Source organism: Emys orbicularis, chromosome 1 (assembly GCF_028017835.1).
Source record: "Emys orbicularis isolate rEmyOrb1 chromosome 1, rEmyOrb1.hap1, whole genome shotgun sequence".
Lineage (NCBI taxonomy): Eukaryota > Metazoa > Chordata > Testudines > Emydidae > Emys > Emys orbicularis.
In genome coordinates, this window is record NC_088683.1 from 112,538,089 (window position 1) to 112,557,908 (window position 19,820).

General features: G+C 41.5%; 1 protein-coding gene and 1 pseudogene across 7 annotated transcripts in view; one reads left to right on the forward strand and one right to left on the reverse strand.

Annotated features, from left to right (window-relative positions):
* Nucleotides 1-1,438, reverse strand: part of BICD1 (BICD cargo adaptor 1) — a 310,321-nt gene extending 308,883 nt beyond the window's left edge. For all 7 annotated transcript variants that reach the window (XM_065411854.1, XM_065411827.1, XM_065411836.1 and 4 more), the window contains exon 1: nucleotides 1,226-1,438. In XM_065411854.1, coding sequence (XP_065267926.1) covers nucleotides 1,226-1,438 — 213 coding nt within the window. The remainder of the gene's footprint in view (nucleotides 1-1,225) is intronic.
* A 15,768-nt stretch (nucleotides 1,439-17,206) lies between these two features.
* LOC135895720 (zinc finger BED domain-containing protein 5-like) lies at nucleotides 17,207-19,331 on the forward strand (annotated as a pseudogene).
* Nucleotides 19,332-19,820: the final 489 nt, after the last annotated feature.

Sequence of the window (19,820 nt, forward strand, 5' to 3'; positions counted from 1 at the left end):
AAACCTTTGCATATATAAACAAATATTTATAAAAGTGCATACAGTGTCCAAACACATATGTAGATATTTTGTTGTTTATAAGCTTAGTCAACAAATTACTGTTCTCAATGAGAAATATCGAGTTCATTGTTTCTCACTGAATAAATCTTCCCTATATTTGATTATAAATGGCAATATAATTTTACAGAAGAAAAACATTACTTTAAATTTTCGGAAAAGATCATTCTTATATGTTTCCTCCTCTTCTCCAAAGGTTTACTTAATTACATCAATGTAATTTTTGTGTGCAAATTAATTTGTTCTGTCTTTATATACAAAGATCAGAACATTTTAAAATTTAGCGATTAAATAGGATAATCCTGGATATGCAAACACACACTACCATAGATGGAGTGTATGCTCATTGTATGAATCTTTGTTACTGCTCTTAATGATAAATATAGGTAGCAGGATGACATCCAAAGGTGAGGAATAAATAAAAGGTTACATGATAAAAGGTTATGTGTAACACTCATAATTATACTTTCCATGTTATACAAACTCAGCTGAAAGACACTCCAAAAATATGTATCAGATCAAATACTTCATCCTTTAAGGATGAGCTAGAAGTTGAATTTTCACTGATTAGTGTGATCTCATAACTATCTTCTGGCTGCTTTGCCCCTCCTGAATGAGAGGCTGCCCCCTAAATGTATATAAAGGTGTCTCTCTTTCCACATATTACAATATACTGTATACAATATACATATCACCCAAAATGTTATAGACACGATTGTCCAGGTTTCACTTTAAATAAGGGCCAAACATTCAGGTATGACTGAAGTATTTCCCACTGCTGCAAATGTCTGCTATTAGAAGTTGTGGTTCCCAATTGCTATCTTACTACACAGGTTAGGGCAATGCCTATGTATCATTGGCATCTTAAGTAGCCATCGGTTTAAAACGTCATATAATCCACTCTTAAACTCTACAGTCATTGCTGACTCTTGCGCCCTGAAATAAATCACTCCTCCCCATCTCATAAATTCATGCCTCCAGGGTTCTTTACACACATTCTCCACAAGGCCATTTTTGCTTCCATGTCTGATCAACGGGCTCAGGTAGATTAACACGGAGGGCATCAGTAAGAAGAGCTCCTTAGGCACCTTTCATTATTTCGTTTTGTTTAGTGCATGGGGTTTATTCGGGAGAGAGAGAGGGGAGAGAAAAGCATCAGCTAACTCACCTCTCTCAGCTGCTCCAGCTCCTGTTTAAGGCAATCATAGTCAGCCTCCAGCTCATCATATTGCTGCTTCAGGGTGAGTTTTTCCTCCAGCACCACCAGCCCATATTCAGCTGCCTGGATCTTTTCGTGGGTTGTTTCGGTGAGCTCCTTAGTCAGCCTTTCGATCTCAGTCTTATAGTGATCCACTGTCTGCAATACCTCTTCTGCAGCCATAGCCCTTGTGGATGGATGGATGGATGGACAGAGAGATGGAGAGGGGGTGGGGGTGGGGGAAGGGAGGGAGGGATGGCACTGTCCCTGGATGCTCCTGCTAGCAGCAGCAGCTACACTGACTGAAGCACTGAAGAGAGATGTAACATGGAGAAGAAGGGGAGGAAATCAAAGAAAAGGCTGCAGCACCATTTGTCCTCTGGCCGCTTCTCTCCTTCTCCTTGGCCTGTCAGCAGCAGCCCAGCGAACCGGGGCTGAGAGGGGAGGCAGCTTGGGGATTTTTTGCTTATTCAGAGGCACTGATCCGCCATGTCTCGAGGGCAGCTTCACTGCAGTCTCTGAACTCTCCACCTGCTCCCTCTCTCCCTGCTGCTGCTGCAGCCTGTGCAAAAAATGATGCAGTCTGTCTGCTGCCTGCCTGGAACCAAACGAGAGGAGGAGAAAGCAGATGGGGAGGAAGGCTGGGCTGGAAGGGGGGGGGAAGGGACAGTTATTACCATAGCACAGCAAAAGAGACACTACAGCCACCTCCCCCATCAGCCACCCCCCTACACACCTCTCTCCAGCGGCCAGGAGGAAGGAGAGGCAGAAATGAAGAAGGAAGGGAGGAGAAATGGGAAAGTGGCAGTGATGTCGCCTGCTCCCCTCGAGGGCAGGAGTGTTTGTGGCTGCCTCTACACAGGTTTGTTGATAAATATAAATCTCTCTCACATACACACACTGACACACACACTCTCTCTCTCTCCCTCCCATCCCCAGCCCAGAAATCCCACACAGACACACACCAGGTTATTCTCTGGCAGGTTTGCAAAAGGAGAAGAGCAGGAAACAATCCTCATCTGCTTCCTGTCAATGCATCTGCGTGCTTGCAAACAGAGCATTGCAAAGAGGATATCAGAGGGGGGACAGATCAGCCCCCCCTAAAAATTCACTGTAAGGCAACACCCTCCTCAGGACACACATATACTGTACCCCAAACTCATTCATCCTCCTATCCCAGAACACACAAACACATCCCGGCTCCCACCCTCACTGGGATTAGGCTGAAATCTTCATGGAAGGCAGGATTCTTACACCTTCCTTTGAGGTAACTGGAGTTGGCCACTGTCAGAGACACTATACTGGACTAGTTGGACTTTGGGTATGAGTCAGTATGGCAAATCCTATATCCTATGGGAGGCGTCAGTCTCCCCAGGCTGTCTCAATACAACTCTGTCCTAACCATACTGAACATTGGGAAGTGCGTTTATGTGAATGGAAACACTCATTAGTTTGAATAATTTAGCCGCTGAGAAGAAAGCGCCCCTTTTCTCTTCCTCCTCCTTGCAAGAAAAGAACAGAGCCTGCCACCCTGCCTACACAATCCCGACCCTGTGACAGTGCCGCCCCAAGGTTTGGAATTCTCCACTTCATTGTCTAATAAATTGAAAAATCAGGGAGATTATTCTAATACACACAGAGTGTAGTATACTGACCTCTGTGTTGTTCACATCATACATGCACTCTTAGAGGACAGTGTCCTGTGTTTGTATTTCTAAGATGCTCCATGTTTAGTAAGATCAGCCAACTGTAATTTTGAAGTCTTGCCTGTACATATTCCTTAGGTCTCTTGACAGTGGAGAAAAACTGGGGAACTGTGGTGTAGTTCTAGCCCTTTTGCTTTTTGAGCATGTTTCTCTGACGGTTACAATACTGACTATGCTGTTAAAAATAGAAGCTGAGATTCAGTCCAGGCCATTACATGGACAAGAGCACAGCCTGTAGCTTTCACAGGCTTGTTATGGAATAACTGACTGGTCCATCACTGGGGAAACACATACATGGAACAGAAATTGGATTGTGGCTCTAATTTTCATATAAAGTCAGTGCTGAAAACTAAGCATGGAGTCCTAATCCCTCCTAAAACCTATTGCATCAGGTTTTTCTGAAAATCTTCTGTTTTCAAAATATTAGGAAAATTAGATTTACTAACTAGAATGTGATTTGTCTGTGAAAGACTAATTATATTTTAAATGAGGTCTTTAAAACCAGGGACAATATAGTCCAGTGGACACAGCACTGTACTAGGAGTCAGGAGAGCTGCATTCTAATCCCAGCGCTGCTACTGACCTGCTGTGTGACTTCGGACAAGTGATGTCATCTCTGTGCCTCAGTTTCTCCATTTTCAAAATGAGATAATGAGACTTTTCTTCTTGTGTAAGGTACTTTGAGATTTGTTGCAAGACATATTAGAGTTCAATATTATTATTCCAACATGGTCCGTCTGCTTAAAATACTAAAATTGTGTTTATTTCCTGCTGCCTTGAAGACAAAAAATGAGAGAAATAAACAAAGCAATAGTTATTTTTTAAAATCACCAAACAAACCTTGCTACATTATTCTGTAGCTGGAGAGTAGCTTTGAAGCAAACATGGAAGCTTCTAACAAATTGTAGTTGCGAAATAAGAGTGAATATTCACAGCAAAGGAGCATACAAAGCAGTGACAGGCTTTTGAAAGTGATTAAACATCAAAACAAGGCCAAAAAGCCAGTTACTCCACGCTTGCTTCATCCAGCAACATTTTTTCCTAAAACAGGGTGAAAGATACAAGAAACCAACAATAAAATGGGTGGGGGGAGGGAAGGGAACATATAATTTCCTTGCCTTGATAGGGTTTGACAGTGCTGTGTTGCTGTTCTCTTGAACTTTCTACTCATGCCACTTTAGAAGCAAAGCTTACGTGAATAATTGTTCAATAAGAGATTGAAAAACAAACTGTTTACGTTCAGAGCTAAAAAGTACATGGTTGTTCATGAAAAAGATCTGTTTGGAAATGGATGGATGCAACTGGATGTACAGGGCTACTCCAGCCTTGGTCTAACGCCACTGAAATCAGGTTGTTCATTGTCTCATACACAAGCACCTCCTCGCCACATGCGCAAACCCCATCTGGGCACAGTCAGAGATGAGGGGCCTGACTGATTACACTGCTCTACAGCCAAAATGCTTCTGAAATAAATGTAGTCAAACTTTACTAATTCTGGGTCACTGAGAACGAAAATGATGCTTACAATTGTTGATTGGCTCTAGTTTTCAAGATATGCTATTGGGTCAGTATATACGACCCTTGACTTGGGAATGGCGGAGGATAAGTGAGTTATAAAGGGAAGGGATCTCAATTTAAACCATAAATGACTAAAATACATCTTTGACTGGATCTATGAATAAATCTATGACTGGGTTTGGACAGTACTTGCTTTTTAGGCAAAACTATGAATGATGCAATCTGAAGCTGGTATTGCGGCATACATGATATGAATTGCATCATGTTATTCCTAGAAGTCATGGATGATGCAATCATAATGAAGCTTACATCACTCTGCTGAACAAATTGCCCTATATCAGCCCTAGAAATCATACAGTGTCGTGCTCTCTTATTTGTCAGTGTTTGATTTTGCAAAGGGACACATTTCTGTTTAGCCAAAGTGAGCAGAGATGCCTTGTACTTGTGTGAACAGTGCAGATAACTTCTGCTATGTTTGTGGTGAAGTGACTTTTGCATCACAAAAGCGCAGTATAACTAGCCACTATGGTTAAGAAAGCCTATCACCTTTCTTTTGGCTGCAAAATTGGAGATCAGGACAAGAGGTGGGCCCCACACATATGCTGCAACACTTGTGCAACAAATCTTCGCCAGTGGTTGAACAGGAAAAGGGAAATCTATGCCTTTTGCAGTGCCAATGATTTGGAGAGAGCCAACAGATCATCCCAGCAATTGTTACTTCTGCATGGTGCCTCCAGTTGGGAAAGGTGTGTCAAAGAAGAAAAAGTGGACTGTGCATTATCCAAACATTCCATCAGCTATACGCCCAGTACCCACGGAGAAGGACTGCCGGTTCCTGATGCACCAGAATCATTCTCACTTGAGTCAGACGAGGAAGAGGATGAAACTTCTGATCCTGAACCATCAATGTCACAGGACCCACATTTTCTCCCATCCTCCTCCTCTGAACCACACCTCATAACACAAGGTGAACTGAATGACCTTGTCAGGGATTTGGAACTACCCAAGAGTAAGGCAGAGCTGTTGGGCTCCAGACTACAGCAGTGGAATCTCCTGGCAGGTGATGTTAGGGTTTCCATGTTCCATGACCGTCAAAAGGATCTTGTCCCATTCTTCTTCATGGAAGGTGATCTTGTAGCCTGCAACAACATCGATGGTGTGATGGCAGCCCTCAACATCGTTCACGATCCAGATGAGTGGAGACTGTTCATTGATTCATCGAAGACGAGTCTTAAAGCTGTTTTACTGCATAATGGCAATGTTTTGCCATCAATTCCAGTTGGTCATGCAGTCCATATGAAGGAAACCTATGACAACATGAAACAACTTTTGAGGTGCATAAACTATGACCAACTTTGTGGCGATTTGAAGGTTGTTGCTCTCTTGCTTGGTCTGCAGACTGGATACATAAAGTACTGCTGTTTTCTCTGCGAATGGGATAGTCGTGCAAGAGATTCCCACTACATCAAGAAAGATTGGCCACTCCGACATCTTGCTGCCATATTTCCACACAGTGGGTGAGTGAGAATTTTTTTTTAACTGAGATTCCTAGCACAGGGTTGACACAGGCAATGTAGGGAGACTTATGCTGCCCCCTCCCCATAGAGTCCTTGATTTTGAGGAGTGGAGGTGGGAGGATGCAGCAAAGCCAAGAGTGGGAGAGGGAGTAAACTCCAGCTGTTCTGGACTGTGGAGCAGCTCCCTGGCAGTTGGGGGAAAGTTGCCCTAATTGAGAATAACTCCTTTGGTTGCTCTAATTATGCTGGGGGCCATTCCACCTCCAGAATAGCCCATCATTTGCCACCATTATCTTCTCACTCTCTGGGCTGTGCCTCCTGTGCTGCATCTCCTAGCAGTTGCAGCATAGTGTCCCATTCTGGGGTGCAATCCAGACCCACGAAGAGTTGTGTCACCTCTTACCCTGTAACTCTGAGTGCCACACAATGCCTTTCCCCTGTGGCTCTCTGTCTGGGACACCCAGTCAGCAACAAGCATGCACTCTGTGTATTTATTGGGCAGCACTGGTCCAATGCTTTGAACCCTGGACCCTGTGTGCAATACCACAGATTTCCACTGGCTTCCATCAGCCTTGGTTAACAACTAGAATGGTGACTTCACACTCTCCCCAGCCCTGAATTTTCCCAAAAATGTGAGTTCTGAAATATCTAGTCCTATCCTGGAACAACCAGAGGGATAGTAACATTCATTGGCCTTTCAATATTTAACAGTTTATTACTTTAACTCATGTTACCAAACAGTTCAGTTCATACTCAGCACAGGGTTAGTTTAGATTAAAAATAAAACAAGTTTATTAACAAAAGAAGATAGGCTTTTAAGTGGATTCCAGTATAAGAAAGAAAGCTAGAAAATGGTTCCCAGCAAATAAAAGTGAAAACACACATCTACAAATTGAAAACTTAATCTAGCAAGTTTTGGTTCAAGGCTTTGTTCTAGATGGTCTTTGTCTTCTAGCAAGCTGGTGACTGACCTTCTCCTCAGTCAGGGTCTCTTCCAGAGGCCTAAAGGTGCTTTGTCTCCTTTGGTGAAGCAGATAACTTGGGGTTCTCTGCTCCTTTCTTTTATAGTCCTTTGAAGTGCATTCTGCTGAAGGTTACTCTTCAAAGAAAACTTTATCCAAGCAGTGAGGGAAGCAACATGGAGTCTGGTGATGAAAGAGGCTCCATGTTCTTTCCATGCAGGGCTGTCCAGTTTTGAACATGTGCTAAAAATAACATACAGGGGGAAATCATAACTTTATATACAATATTGATACATGCATTTCACCACAATATTATTATCCAGTGAGTTATTAGTCTTCAAGTGATACCTCACAAGGCATATTTTATACAAAGATTATTACAATAGCGTGCAGGGTGTGAACATAGGGGTGCTTTTGGTCGCACATGGAATCTGGCCCATTGTGTCTATACTTTTAGGATTTTGTACTGATGACCACCAACATAGTATCCAAATGCCTCCTACTTTAATTAGATTGGCACAGCAAGGTCCCTAGTGGACTTCATAGACTCCTTTGCTCTTTTCCCTTTCTTGGCTTGGGGTAGTTTCTGGTCTTGCGTTTTTTGTGGGGAAGTGGGAGGGGAAGGTGTGACACACAGGCCCATTGGTGCCAACTGGCAAAGGATTCATTGTTCTTTACAAGCAACTCCTTACTGAGACCCGAAAAACTCACTATACCTAACATGCCACTTGCATGGTATTTATCCATGAAAGGTAGCATGTGAGGTCTCTCCTGAAAGCTTGTAACTTATCGATACTCAATCGTTGCAAAATGTCTGTAAGGATAATTTTTAAGGAATAATGCAACTATGCTGAAAATCATGCCTTTGTGGTCTTGGAGAGAAAGTGAGTCACTAGGAAATCATATGTCTGGTAATGACCCATTCAGATGGGAGGGAGTTGTTACCCTCCCTGGCTAGCCAATTATGTAATGCATTGCTCAGCGTCCACCTTTGCACCAACCCAGAAAAGTCAATGGAAACGCATCAAAGAAACTATAAACATCAAAACCACTTGGGAGTGAAAAGGAATGATAGTAAGGGATCGCCCTCTCTGTGATTAAAGACAAAAGACTGATTCAGTATATCACATGATGGAGAAAGACACTCTGGGTCTATTCACTGAGGAGGGACCTTGATGAGCAGGGATACTTCATGAAAGACTGGATCCTACCTCTGTGGGGCTAGTAAGCACTGCAAAAACTGAACTTAGGGATAGGAATCTACTTTATTAGATAGGAAAGGTAACTATTAATAAGTGTAGGCCCGACTCCTTGTTTAGGATTTTTTTATGAAACCGTTTGTTTCCATCACTCACACTTGTTTCTGTCCAAATCTCTATTCTTTCTTAAATAAATTTCCTATTGTTTTGCCATAATTGAACTCATGTGTTGTATGATATACAGGACTGATGGTCTAAGAGGTAAAACTGGTAAACTTGGATACACTGTTCCTTTGGGAACAGAGGCTCTGGGATTTCTGTGGGTATCCAGTGATCAGGGGCTGGACACCACAGAGGGGCACTTTGAAGGGACTCAAGGGTGCATCTATTGTCAATCTGCAGGGCCAAGGCAGGGCTGGCGTGGCCCAGTGAAGAAAGCTTGCATGGCTGATTGTGTTGGGGAGCGAATACCCAACTGGCATAGGCAACACTCCTCCATGCTGGAGGCAGGTGGCAACAACGTGAGTCTCAGCCCTGGCTGCCATGGGAAGCATCACAAAAGGGCACCTGATGCTGTAAATGTCATTCTGCAGATGGTGGCTTTTTCAAAGAAGGTGTTGGAGCATGAGCTAACGGTAGTCACACTGAATTTGTCTGATCTTTTCTGGAAATCCACTCAACTGGATCCCCCTTGGCTGAGACACCGCGCCCCATCCCATCCTTATTTCCCATGAAAAATAAAAGCTAAGGCTGCTGCAGGGAGGTGCAAATTAAGCACAGGTTCTAGGCCACAGTTCTGGGGCTATCAGGTATTTACTTAATAGTCGACGTGCACAGCTCTAAGCATTCTAACTATTTTAAATAATTTCATTGCACAAACATAAGTCATCTCATGGACTTCTATGCCCTGCCCAGATCTCTCTTTATGCTTTCTGCCTTTGACAGCTCAGAACCCTTGTGCCTGAATCTTATTAAGAGTTGGTAGATCTGATTTAATTTCTTCTTCACTTTTATTCTTTAGAGTTAGTTTCCTCTTGTGTGATGATTTCAGCCAGTCACCATCTAGAAGGCTTGAACAGTAATAATTCATATTAATAGTGGGTTCTATATTACGTCTTATAGGAGGATCTCAAAGCACTTTACAGATATTTAAATAACCTCCCTTGAGGCACGTATTATCATCATATCCATTTTACATACAGAAGTTGCACTTTACATGCCTTGAATATGGCACAGGTACTTTCTGTGCTAGGAACAATAGATCCCGCAATGAAGTGCAGATTTTTGAGGAAGCCAAGCATTCAAGGACTGGTAATAGGATATAACTCAAATCCAGCACAGGTCAGTGTTATCAAAAGTCATTGCCATCTAGAGGGTACTCAGTGGCCTGTGTGAAATGAGCAGTCAGTCTTAGTCCACATCCTAGTGGTCATTGCAGTGTAGGTAAGATATAAAGGCCCTGATTCTGCAAACTGTTCCAGCTGGACACACCTCTGTGCCCTCACTGAGTCCCATTTGCTTCCCAGGTGCAGGGGTCCGTATAGAGCCTCTTGCAGGATCAGGACCACAACCCACAACTGCTATTGGACATTCTTTAAAGCAGGCTCAGCATAGTGGCCAAAGAACGACTAGGTATGGGGACTAAACAGTCCTCTCACCAGGAGATGTGGTTCCCTGCAAATCGAAATTGAAGCAGGCTGCATGCCAGTGGAGGAAACAGGCACTACCATGGCCTGTGCTGAATAAGTGGGTACACAAGTGACTTCACACTCCCTAGCTGACAAGCCTGCACCTTCCTGGAGCATTACATGTACACAAGATGCTCTTGCAGCATGCCCTAAGTTCCCAGCCTATATAACAAGAGGGCACTGGGGAGAAAATGTAATTCAAGAACATGTTTGAAAAGTATAGTGTAGTAGAAGGAGTCATAGAATGTTAAGTAAAAACATTTCTGGGGAATATTAAGAGACGCTTCAGACAAAAATTAATGAAAGGGAAATTATATTATACTGATGAGCATAGCTCTCGTGACAGACTATAAAATGGCAAAAAGGAAAGAGCAGGATAAAACTGAAGAGGTTAGCGGGAAACTATGGAAAAGAAGAGCACATACAAGAGCCAAGAAAATTCAGATGTAATGAGGAGTTGGGTGGAAATCATTAAAATTATTTTAAGAAAAAAATTGCAAGCCAAAAAATAGTACAGTGATAATTACAGACAAAAAGCAGCAAGAATAAAGGTGATGCCTGATGTAGGAAAAAATATAAAATAATAATAATAAAGAATCTGACAGATATTTAACTAAACTAACTCCTCAGTTTTAAATGTTGTTTTCCACAAGCTTTGTGCTCATGGGGCCAGACACAGTTCCTCTGAAGTCAGCTGGTCTTTTCAGTGACTTCAATGGTCACAAGAGCAGGCCCTTGGCTAGGAACAACTTCCATGTTCTACAAAGAACCCTAGAATACAGGAAGAGCCCAAGGCAGCAAAGAGGATCAGAAAGGATTCTTAAATATTCATTACTATTTTAAAGTCCTAGGGCCTGTCTTCGAGGGAGAAATTTTCTAACTAATTTCTAATTTTGTAAAGTTTTTAAACCATTTCATCTAAAACTATTAGAACCTTAGCATGGGCCCACTTTTCCTGATCTGGTTTACCACCAAGAAGAGGTGAGAGGGGTGAAATTTATTGCAGACCTATAAAGTCAGCATCCAGTATTCAGCTTTAGCCAGTCAATGTCTTTGGAACAAGCAGACATACAGAATTCATTCGCAGATGGAACATTTACTTCCCATGCCTCTTCTTGCATTGCTACGCATGACCAGAAAAAGAAGCATGATTAGATGAGCTAATAGCTCCCTTCTGGCCTTAAAAATCTATGAAACTAAGAAAGAGGAAATAAATTGCATTTAATATCCCTTCAAAAGGAGCATTACCTTCTTCAATTTATCAACCTTTTAATAACGACTTATTGAAAAATTTGGATTGGTGTTTAATCGGGTTCTTTAAGTCTAAATCAAAAATCCAGAATCTGTAGCATGCCTACATCCAAAACATTATTTTTCTATATAATTTAGTATTTGCTTGACCAACAGTTATCACAATTATAAATCGAACATCTGTATTTTTAAAACCTTTAAAGGCAGCAATTATTGATAAAGAAAAATGGAGATTTTCACAAGAAACTAATTTGGTTAATAAATAAGGCACAATTGTAGCTGATTTTTTTAGATAGAAATAAACTAACACGCATCTAGCTTGATTGTAGGCTTCTTCCAAATCCATCCTGCTAAACAAACATTATTATAACGAATGCAGGACACACATAATAAAGAAAATTATATTATGTTTATATTAAGTGAATTTAGTGTTCAGGACAGGTGCAAGATTTATGGGCATTATCCCTTAAACTTGTGATGCATTGGATTTTTGTCCTAACATTCAGTACAGAACATGTGGTGTTTGTTTCGATATTTACAAAATAAAATGAGGGCTTACACAGAAGGCATGTGGGCCCATATGGCACATATTTTCCTCTGGAAAGAAGGGTATCACTGACCCATTTGGAAGACTAAGGCCCCAATCTTGCAAAGACTGAGGCAGGTGGTTAACTTTACACACGAGTAGTCCCATGGAAGTCAAGTGTCAGAGTTAAGCACATGCCCAAGTCTTTGCAGGACTGGGGCCTAACAGATGGTCTAATATACTGCAGAGAATCACAAACCTGGCAGATTTGTTTATTTTTTTACTTTGAACTCTGGCTTACACAACAACAGTAACTGAACAATGAACAACATTATTCAACACTCATAGAAAAAGCTCAGAAAGATGAAGCCCATATTTCGTAAACCTATTTCATGTGGTTTCAATTTCTGTTAACCCCAGAGGATAAAAAAAATCAGGCCCATGATGTCATGAGATTACATTTTGTTCATGATGTTTAGCCAACCAAGTCAGGTTTGGATTGTTTTAATTTGTCTTCTTGTTTTTTGAGCCTTCAGGGTACACTTAGGTCACAATTTCAAGCTTTTCCCTGCAACCACTGGGTTTGTAGTTCAAAGCATTTGACTGAATGCTTAGAATATCATGAAAAGGAATGGATGGATTTGGGAAGGAGACTATTTTAAAACAAGAAGGCCACTATGAGTGAGTGTAGAAAGACTTGTGTCACTAAGATAGCTTTGTAAGTCCTAGCTAAATGCATCTAGCAGGGAAACAACGATAATATGGGCTTTTTTTCCCCTAAAAAGGCTGAACCTGATACTGTCCTGCCAGTGGGCCTGAGCTCCTCGTCTTATGTGAAACCCATGAGAAGGGAACAGGTTAACTGGTAACTTCTAGAAGATGAAAGCCTCATGAGTTGTCTTTCCCTCACGTCAAGGGGGAGAGGTTTCTCAAAGTGCTGCAGATAGTGCAGCTTGGGAAATCTATAAAGTATTAGCGATAAATACTGCTCCACAGTCCGTGGATACCACAGGTTCAGGGGTGCTTGCAGGAGCTCCTGCTGTCATGGGGAAAAAGGCAGGTTCCAAAAACATGATGTCCTTCACCTATCTCTGACTGGCCTGTGGATGACTGAGCAGCAGAGGAAAGTCTGAGTTCTGGAGCAATTCACACATAGGGAAACAAGTGTGAGTCACTGAGGCATTCCAGTTTTATCTCTACCCCTGCCTCTGCCTGATTTCCTACTGCTTTTGCTCTCCTCTGCCATTTTACAGGGAAGGGGCATCTGGATTATGTCCAGAGACAATTGAACAGACGGGAAACATACATAGAGGGCAAGACAGCCCTCCAGGGATGCAGGCCATATAGGTACCTAGATAGAGCTATATGGGTTTGTACGATCTGTTTCAAGTGTTAGAATTCACTTTCCTTAATCTAATATAAAAGCAAAATGGTAGCTGCTATATTTTAAGAGATTAGGCAATTTGCTGCTTTATTGCAAGACACCAAAGAGAGGGTTGATTTGCAAACTTGTCTCAGATTCTCTTTGCAAAGCTCTGTCAAAGTAGAAACATGTTTTGAATATGAATTAGCAGGACAAGTGATTTGTTCTGAATCAGAGATTTTTAGTGGGAACGCAGAGGATGCATGTTGCTTGGCTGACCCTCCATGGCAGTTGGCTGGCATCTTTTCATTTCAATCCATGGAAAGCAGGCGCGCGCACCCCCACCCACACCCCTTCAGAGTTATGTAGGAAAAGGCAATATTCTTGCCACTTGTCATTGCTTTATGCTATCTTTAGTACTTCACATTCTCCAAGGATATTTGGCAGCAAGTGTGTAGTATTAAATGTGTAACCCTTCTGCCCCTCTAAGTTGGCAGCAACAAGGGCCGGGTTCAGTATCTAGGGGTTCCGTTTCAATAACGCAATGCAAAACCGGCTCAAGCCCCCACCCAGTGACCTGGGACAATTACCTACCACCCCCCGGGTGCCTCTAGGAGGCAATACTTCCCCTCTTGCAAGCACGGAGTCTGCGTGTAGCAAAAGCCTTTTAATAAAGGAGGGAAACAATGCGGCATTATGTTGGGGAAACACCACAAACAGGATTCATAACACAAACCATGAGCAAAAGACCCACCTCCAAGTAAGTTTGGCAGTGTCCTTTTCCCCTCAGGGTCTTAAGTCCAATCACCCCAAAGTCCAACAACCCCAAAGTCTCTGTCCCTGGGTCAGTGCCGCCCCAGAGTTCAAAAGTTTATCTGCAGAGTTTTACCACCCCCCACCCCCAGCCTGGGCGGAAAGGGGGAGCACACGGGGTGTTAAGGGGCACCTTACGTGGTCCAAGGCCAAAAACCCCACCTCTCCGTGGAGTTCTGCTGCAGCTTTTACCACAAATGGCTCCGCTCTACCAGCGTCCCCGCAAACTGCTCCCCGTTCCGTGGGCCGCTCCAACCGTCCCACAAACTGCTCTGCCAGCCGCTCCACTCCACCAGCCGTCCCATGAACCGCTCCCGCAAACGGCTCAGCTCCGCTCCGCTCGCTGTTCCGTGGGCCGCTCCAATCGTCCCACAAACTGCTCGGCTCTGCCAGCTGCTTAGCAATATTTCTTCAGGCTCCCCCACTAGTTAACACAGCACTCAGTGATCTCAGCTCATCAATTTTAGCTCTTTTAGTGATTTCAGCTCTTACTGATTTCAGCTTGTAGTAGGGGAGCCCCGGTGCTGGTGCACCATTGGTCCAAAGTGAATTCAGCTCAGCAACTTCTAGCTAGACTCCTAATGGAAGCAAACTTAGCTCTGTTATTCAACAGTGGAGAGAGGGTGATAGTGCAATTGGTGTTCCAGGCCCTCAAAAGGGGCCATTACCATCAGGTACACATACCTGTGCCCAACCTCTCTCAATTCACTGGGTTTTGTAACCCATGCCCCTTGTCTAGCGAGTGCTACTTAGTTACTGGTGAGTCCCTCTGTCATACAACAGTTCCACTGGCCTTGATTCACAGAATCAGGGTAACAACACTTTATTCTTCCTGCCCCAATAACAGAGAAACTGGGGATCCCACACCAGCCAAAGTAACCACTTTCAGTTGTTGTTGCCCAGGCTAGGCGGGTGGGTGTGCCTATGCAAACAAGATCAGCCCCTGAAGTTCTTTTCCACCCTCGCCATAATTCACCACCAGATGTCAGGGTAGAGCTCATCCTGACTCTGCTTACAAATGAATGAATATTCATTGTAAAAGAGATTGTGAAAATTTATGTATTTGGGCAGTGGGAAATTGGTATGGAATGATGGCTTTGGCAATATGATAACAAGAAGATGCGAGAACTGGCAGTTATGGTGGGAGAAATGAGACAATATTTGTTATATTCGTGGCATACACTTAGCAAAGTTAGATAAAAAACATGAATACTCTGTTTGGAAGGTTGTAATGTAACACTACTTTATTTGTTAGACTCCAGAATGATAACACAAGAACCCCAAAACAGAAAGAGACAAAGCAGGCTGCTCTCTAAAACAGAGAAGCACAACTCACCCCACCTTAGGGTAGGCTGGCTGGCTGCAGATTGACTGCTGCTAGACTCGGATTACACGCTTCCCCATAGAGCACTGCAGCCTGCAAGCTGGACTAGAAAAGCCCCTGATAATTTAAAGTGATATCATATTTTTAATAGTTTTCAATATACCACAATACTGAAGATGCCACAGCTCAGAAGGGAACATACCCCCCACAAGAAATATGGAAACAAAGTATTGGAAAGAGCCTAACAGAGCTTCCATGTGAATTCATATTCCCCTTCCTGGCAATCTTTTTGAGAATGGCTGGTTGCCTGCATTCTCTCCCACAAATATCTTGGGAGACAGCCAGCTGGGCCTCTCTCACTTCCTGAATCTCTGGAAGATCTGTCCAGTAACTGCACGGCTGCCCCCAACCTCACAGGAAAGATTTTTATGGAAACAGGCTGCTTGATAGCTACAATTCTGCAGCATCCCACATGATTCTGTTTTTACCTCAGTCTCTTTCTTGTATGCAGTCATCAGAGCTCAATGTCCAGGTTCTGTAACCAGATGATGGTGGCTGTATCAAAGAGATGCTAGGGAAGCTTGAACATAAATCCCAAAAGGAAAATTATTTAGGTGTGAGAATTTACCCCAAAAAAAAAAAAAAAAAATCTGAGAGGCCTTCTATTTATTACCTCCAGACTGGTAGAGTGAAACCCAGTGCTGAAAAATGATACTGTACTCAGGAAAAAACTGTTAGGAGACTACATGTTGCTGTTCAAAAATAGTTTAAATGTCACTTTTTCTATACTGAAGGGATCAGAGTAAGTCAAAATATATTACTATATTAAGAAAAATCTTTGTGCGTGTTTATCCAAGGCAGCAATACTCAACTCATTTCTCTTCATAACCCTGCAAGCAGATTTCTTCCAGGGTTTGAGTGGTGTCATGTCTGCAGCTGCAATTTGCTAATAGCTTTCCCACATATAATTAGTTTTGCATCACTGGAATTCACTCTGTTGGTTTGGTAATAAGCTTCTTACTCAAGTGCCTCTGGGTCACACACTTACATGCACTTTCTCTTCAATCTTTCACTGTGCTGTGAAGCCATCTTTCTGATTTTAACTGTGCAACCCTAGGAATGCATTGACATACCATTGTTTTTTTTCATGGTGGGGGAGAGATTGTTTGTTCTGGCACCCTAAGTAGTTTTGGTTCCCCCTTATTAAAGAAACATAGAAGCATAAATTTAAAAAAATTAAAAGGAGGCAGAGATAAAAATGATGACTGGTGCCAGCTTATTTTGTGCATAAATTTGTTCATATTGAATTCATTAGAGCCAAGATTTTCAAGACCGGATATTGACCAAAGGGGCCTGTTCAAGCTACTCAGTACTTTGCACTTTTGAAAAATCAGGCGACTTATGTCTATTTCTAGGAATAGATTTAGAAGCCTAATTTTGAATTTTGAAAATGTTGGCCAATGTCTACTTGTCTGCTCATTTGGGCTCTGACTGGAATCAATGGAACTATCATTGATTTCAAAGGCTCTAAGCCAGGCCCATAATTTTTGTTTGCATTTAGATACATACTGAACTGACCGGTGGATCATAAATACCTAGAACAGCGTTTCCCAAACTGTGTTCCGTGGAACACTGGTGTTCTGCACGATGTGAATAGGTGTTCCGTGAAAGAATCATAATTTTTAAAAAGGGTCTTTAAATTTTTTTTAATTTTAAATTTGGCATATTTGAAGCGTAGTTTACAACTCTTTTTGAATGACTATAATTTAACATAAAACTCTTTTTCCGGTTATTGATAGATCTCGTATTGAATATCATGGCGTAAAGAGAACAGGGCACGCAAGCATGCTGACGTCTACCCCTTTTGGGCACGTTTCAGTTAGTGACGTCATACCCCTTCCGCTTGAGGCTGCGCGAACTGCAGCAGTATGCACACACCATTCTCTTTACGCCATGTTGAATATAACATATTCACTCAACACGTTCAAACCTGTGGGTCTTTACCGTGTGTGCGATAAGCACAACTAAACTAGCTTCCCTCGAAACAACATAAATATTTGTGACAAAAAAAAATTGACAAAAATCAGTATTTCTAAATATTGTTACTAAACCTAATCACCATGGATTTGTGGCTAAAAGAAGGAACTTTGAAACGAAAAGCAAGTTCTTCTGGTACTCTAACTGTGACCGAAATAAACGAGCAAAATATTGAGACACTTCAAAGTGAGGATGAACAATCGCAGTCTTTTGTTGCCGAAAAATCTGTTAGTACTAGTGAATTATCCAAGGTGAAAGAATTTCCACTGAAGTATACCAAAAAACAAGAAGAAGCAGGTGTTAAAAGACCGAAATGAAAGTATGATGGAAGTTATTTGTCTTTCAGTTTTACGTGTGTTGGAAATAAAGATGTTCCTGATGCGTAGTGCGTCATGTGCAACAAAATACTAGCAAACAATTCATTGGCTCCTGCTAAAGTTCGTAGGCATTTGGAAACAAAGCATGCTGAATACAAAGACAAAGATATAAGTTTTTTCAAGAGGAAGCGTGACTCACTTGGAAATTGTAAACTTTCGATGATTAAAATTGCTAACACAGACAACAAAAGTGCAACAGAGGCATCTTATCGAGTAAGTTACCGTATAGCACTTGCCGGAGAAGCTCACACTATTGGAGAAATCAAGCCTTGCACGAAAGATATTGTAACGTGCATGTTGAGCGAGCAGTCTGGTAAAAAATTGATGCTGTACAGTTGTCAAATAATACTGTTGCACGCCGTATTAAAGATCTTGCCAATGACATAGAAAAAGAGCTAGTTTGCCGACTGAAAATTTGCCATGAGTATTCATTGAAGCTAGATGAGTCCACTGACGTTTCAGGACTTGCTGTGCTACTAGTATTTGTCCGATATAGATTTAATAATATTATTGAAGAGGACCTGCTCTTATGTGAATCTCTGCAAAGCAACACAACTGGAGAAGAAATATTCAACTGCATCAACAATTTTATCAGAAAGCATGAAATTAGTTGGGAAAAATGTATTGATGTATGTACTGACGGTGCTCGGGCAATGATCGGGAAGATGAAGGGAGCTGTAACGCGAATCATAAGTGTGGCACCAGAAAGCCCTAAGAGCCATTGTGTTCTACACAGACAAGCACTTGCACTTAAAAAAATACCAGCATATCTGAAAATTGTGCTTGATGAAGCAGTACAAATTATCAATTTTGTCAAATCTCGACCACTTCAATCCAGGTTATTTAAAATTTTGTGTGAGGAAATGGGTAGTCAGCACAAAATGCTTCTTTTACATACGGAAGTGAGGTGGCTATCCAGAGGGAAAGTGCTTGTGAGGCTTTTTGAGCTTCATAGTGAACTACTGGTATTCTTTACTTCAGATAATTCAGGACAAAAATTTAATGACTGCTTTTGTACTTTTCCTTCACCCTGCCTTCAAAAACCCCCCTTCTCAAAAAAAAACCCTTCTTCCAATTAACTTGACTAATGCTCAGGTCTGAACCAAAGTTCAGGCCTGAGTCAATCAAAGTTTAGGCCTGGGCAATTTTTCCACTACAGTATCTTGCAGATATTTTTGCAAAATTAAATGAAATTAATCTGTCAATTTACTACAACGGATAAAATTTCGTCATTAAAAAAGAAACTGGAATTCTGGTGTCATCTTCTGTAGAACAGAATAACTTCGACTGCTTCCCTACAGTACATGAATTTCTGACTGAAATAAATTCTACAGTCCATGAAGAAGTTTCCAGCACCATTTTACAGCACTTACGTGACTTGCAGACCTCTTTATTAGAATACTTTCCTACAACTACTGATGATAATGCTTGGGTTCGAAATCCATTTGTAATTACAGCCAAACCAGTCGGCTTTACTGCGCACGATTATGAAAGCCTAATTGACTTAATTTCTGACTCTGATTTGAAACAAAAGTTTAAGGATCTTCCGCTGAATAATTTTTGGAGCAGCCTAATAGAAGAGTACCCTAATGTGGCTAAACATGCAGTTCGAGTGCTCCTTCCTTTTGCTACAACTTATTTCTGTGAGACAGGATTTTCGTATTATACTGCAACAAAAACCAAATATAGGAATAGACTTGATGCTGCGCCTGACATGAGGATTCAACTTTCCAGGATTATTCCTAATATTAAGCGAATTTGTGATAGAAAAATGCAGAAACACCAATCCCATTAAATCCAAATTTGTATTTCTGTTTATAAAAATAGATTTTCCTAGTAAAAATCTAATTTGTTTGGTGTTTGTGTATATATAAAAAGGTTTTTTTAAGTAGAACACTGTTTTTAATTTTGACTCTTGCACTTGATTTTTGTACTACTTTATACGCACTTTCCAGTTAGAAATTGTTAGTTAAAGTTATTTTAAATTTGTATTTTTACTTTGTTTTATAAAATAAAATATATTTGAGCATAAATAACACAATTTTTTTATTTGAAAACCAAACGACTACAAAATAATATTATAAGTGTTCCGTAATAGGCTAAAAAGTGTTCCGTGGCCAAAAAAGTTTGGGAAACGCTGACCTAGAAGGATATTCCAACATTTTGGTTATCACATTAAATCCTTCTCTTTCCTCTTCCTGCCTTCACATTTAAATCACACCCTGGACTGAAGAAGAGGTGAACAGATTGCATCCTTGCAATGTGTTACCTTTTATTTTCACAC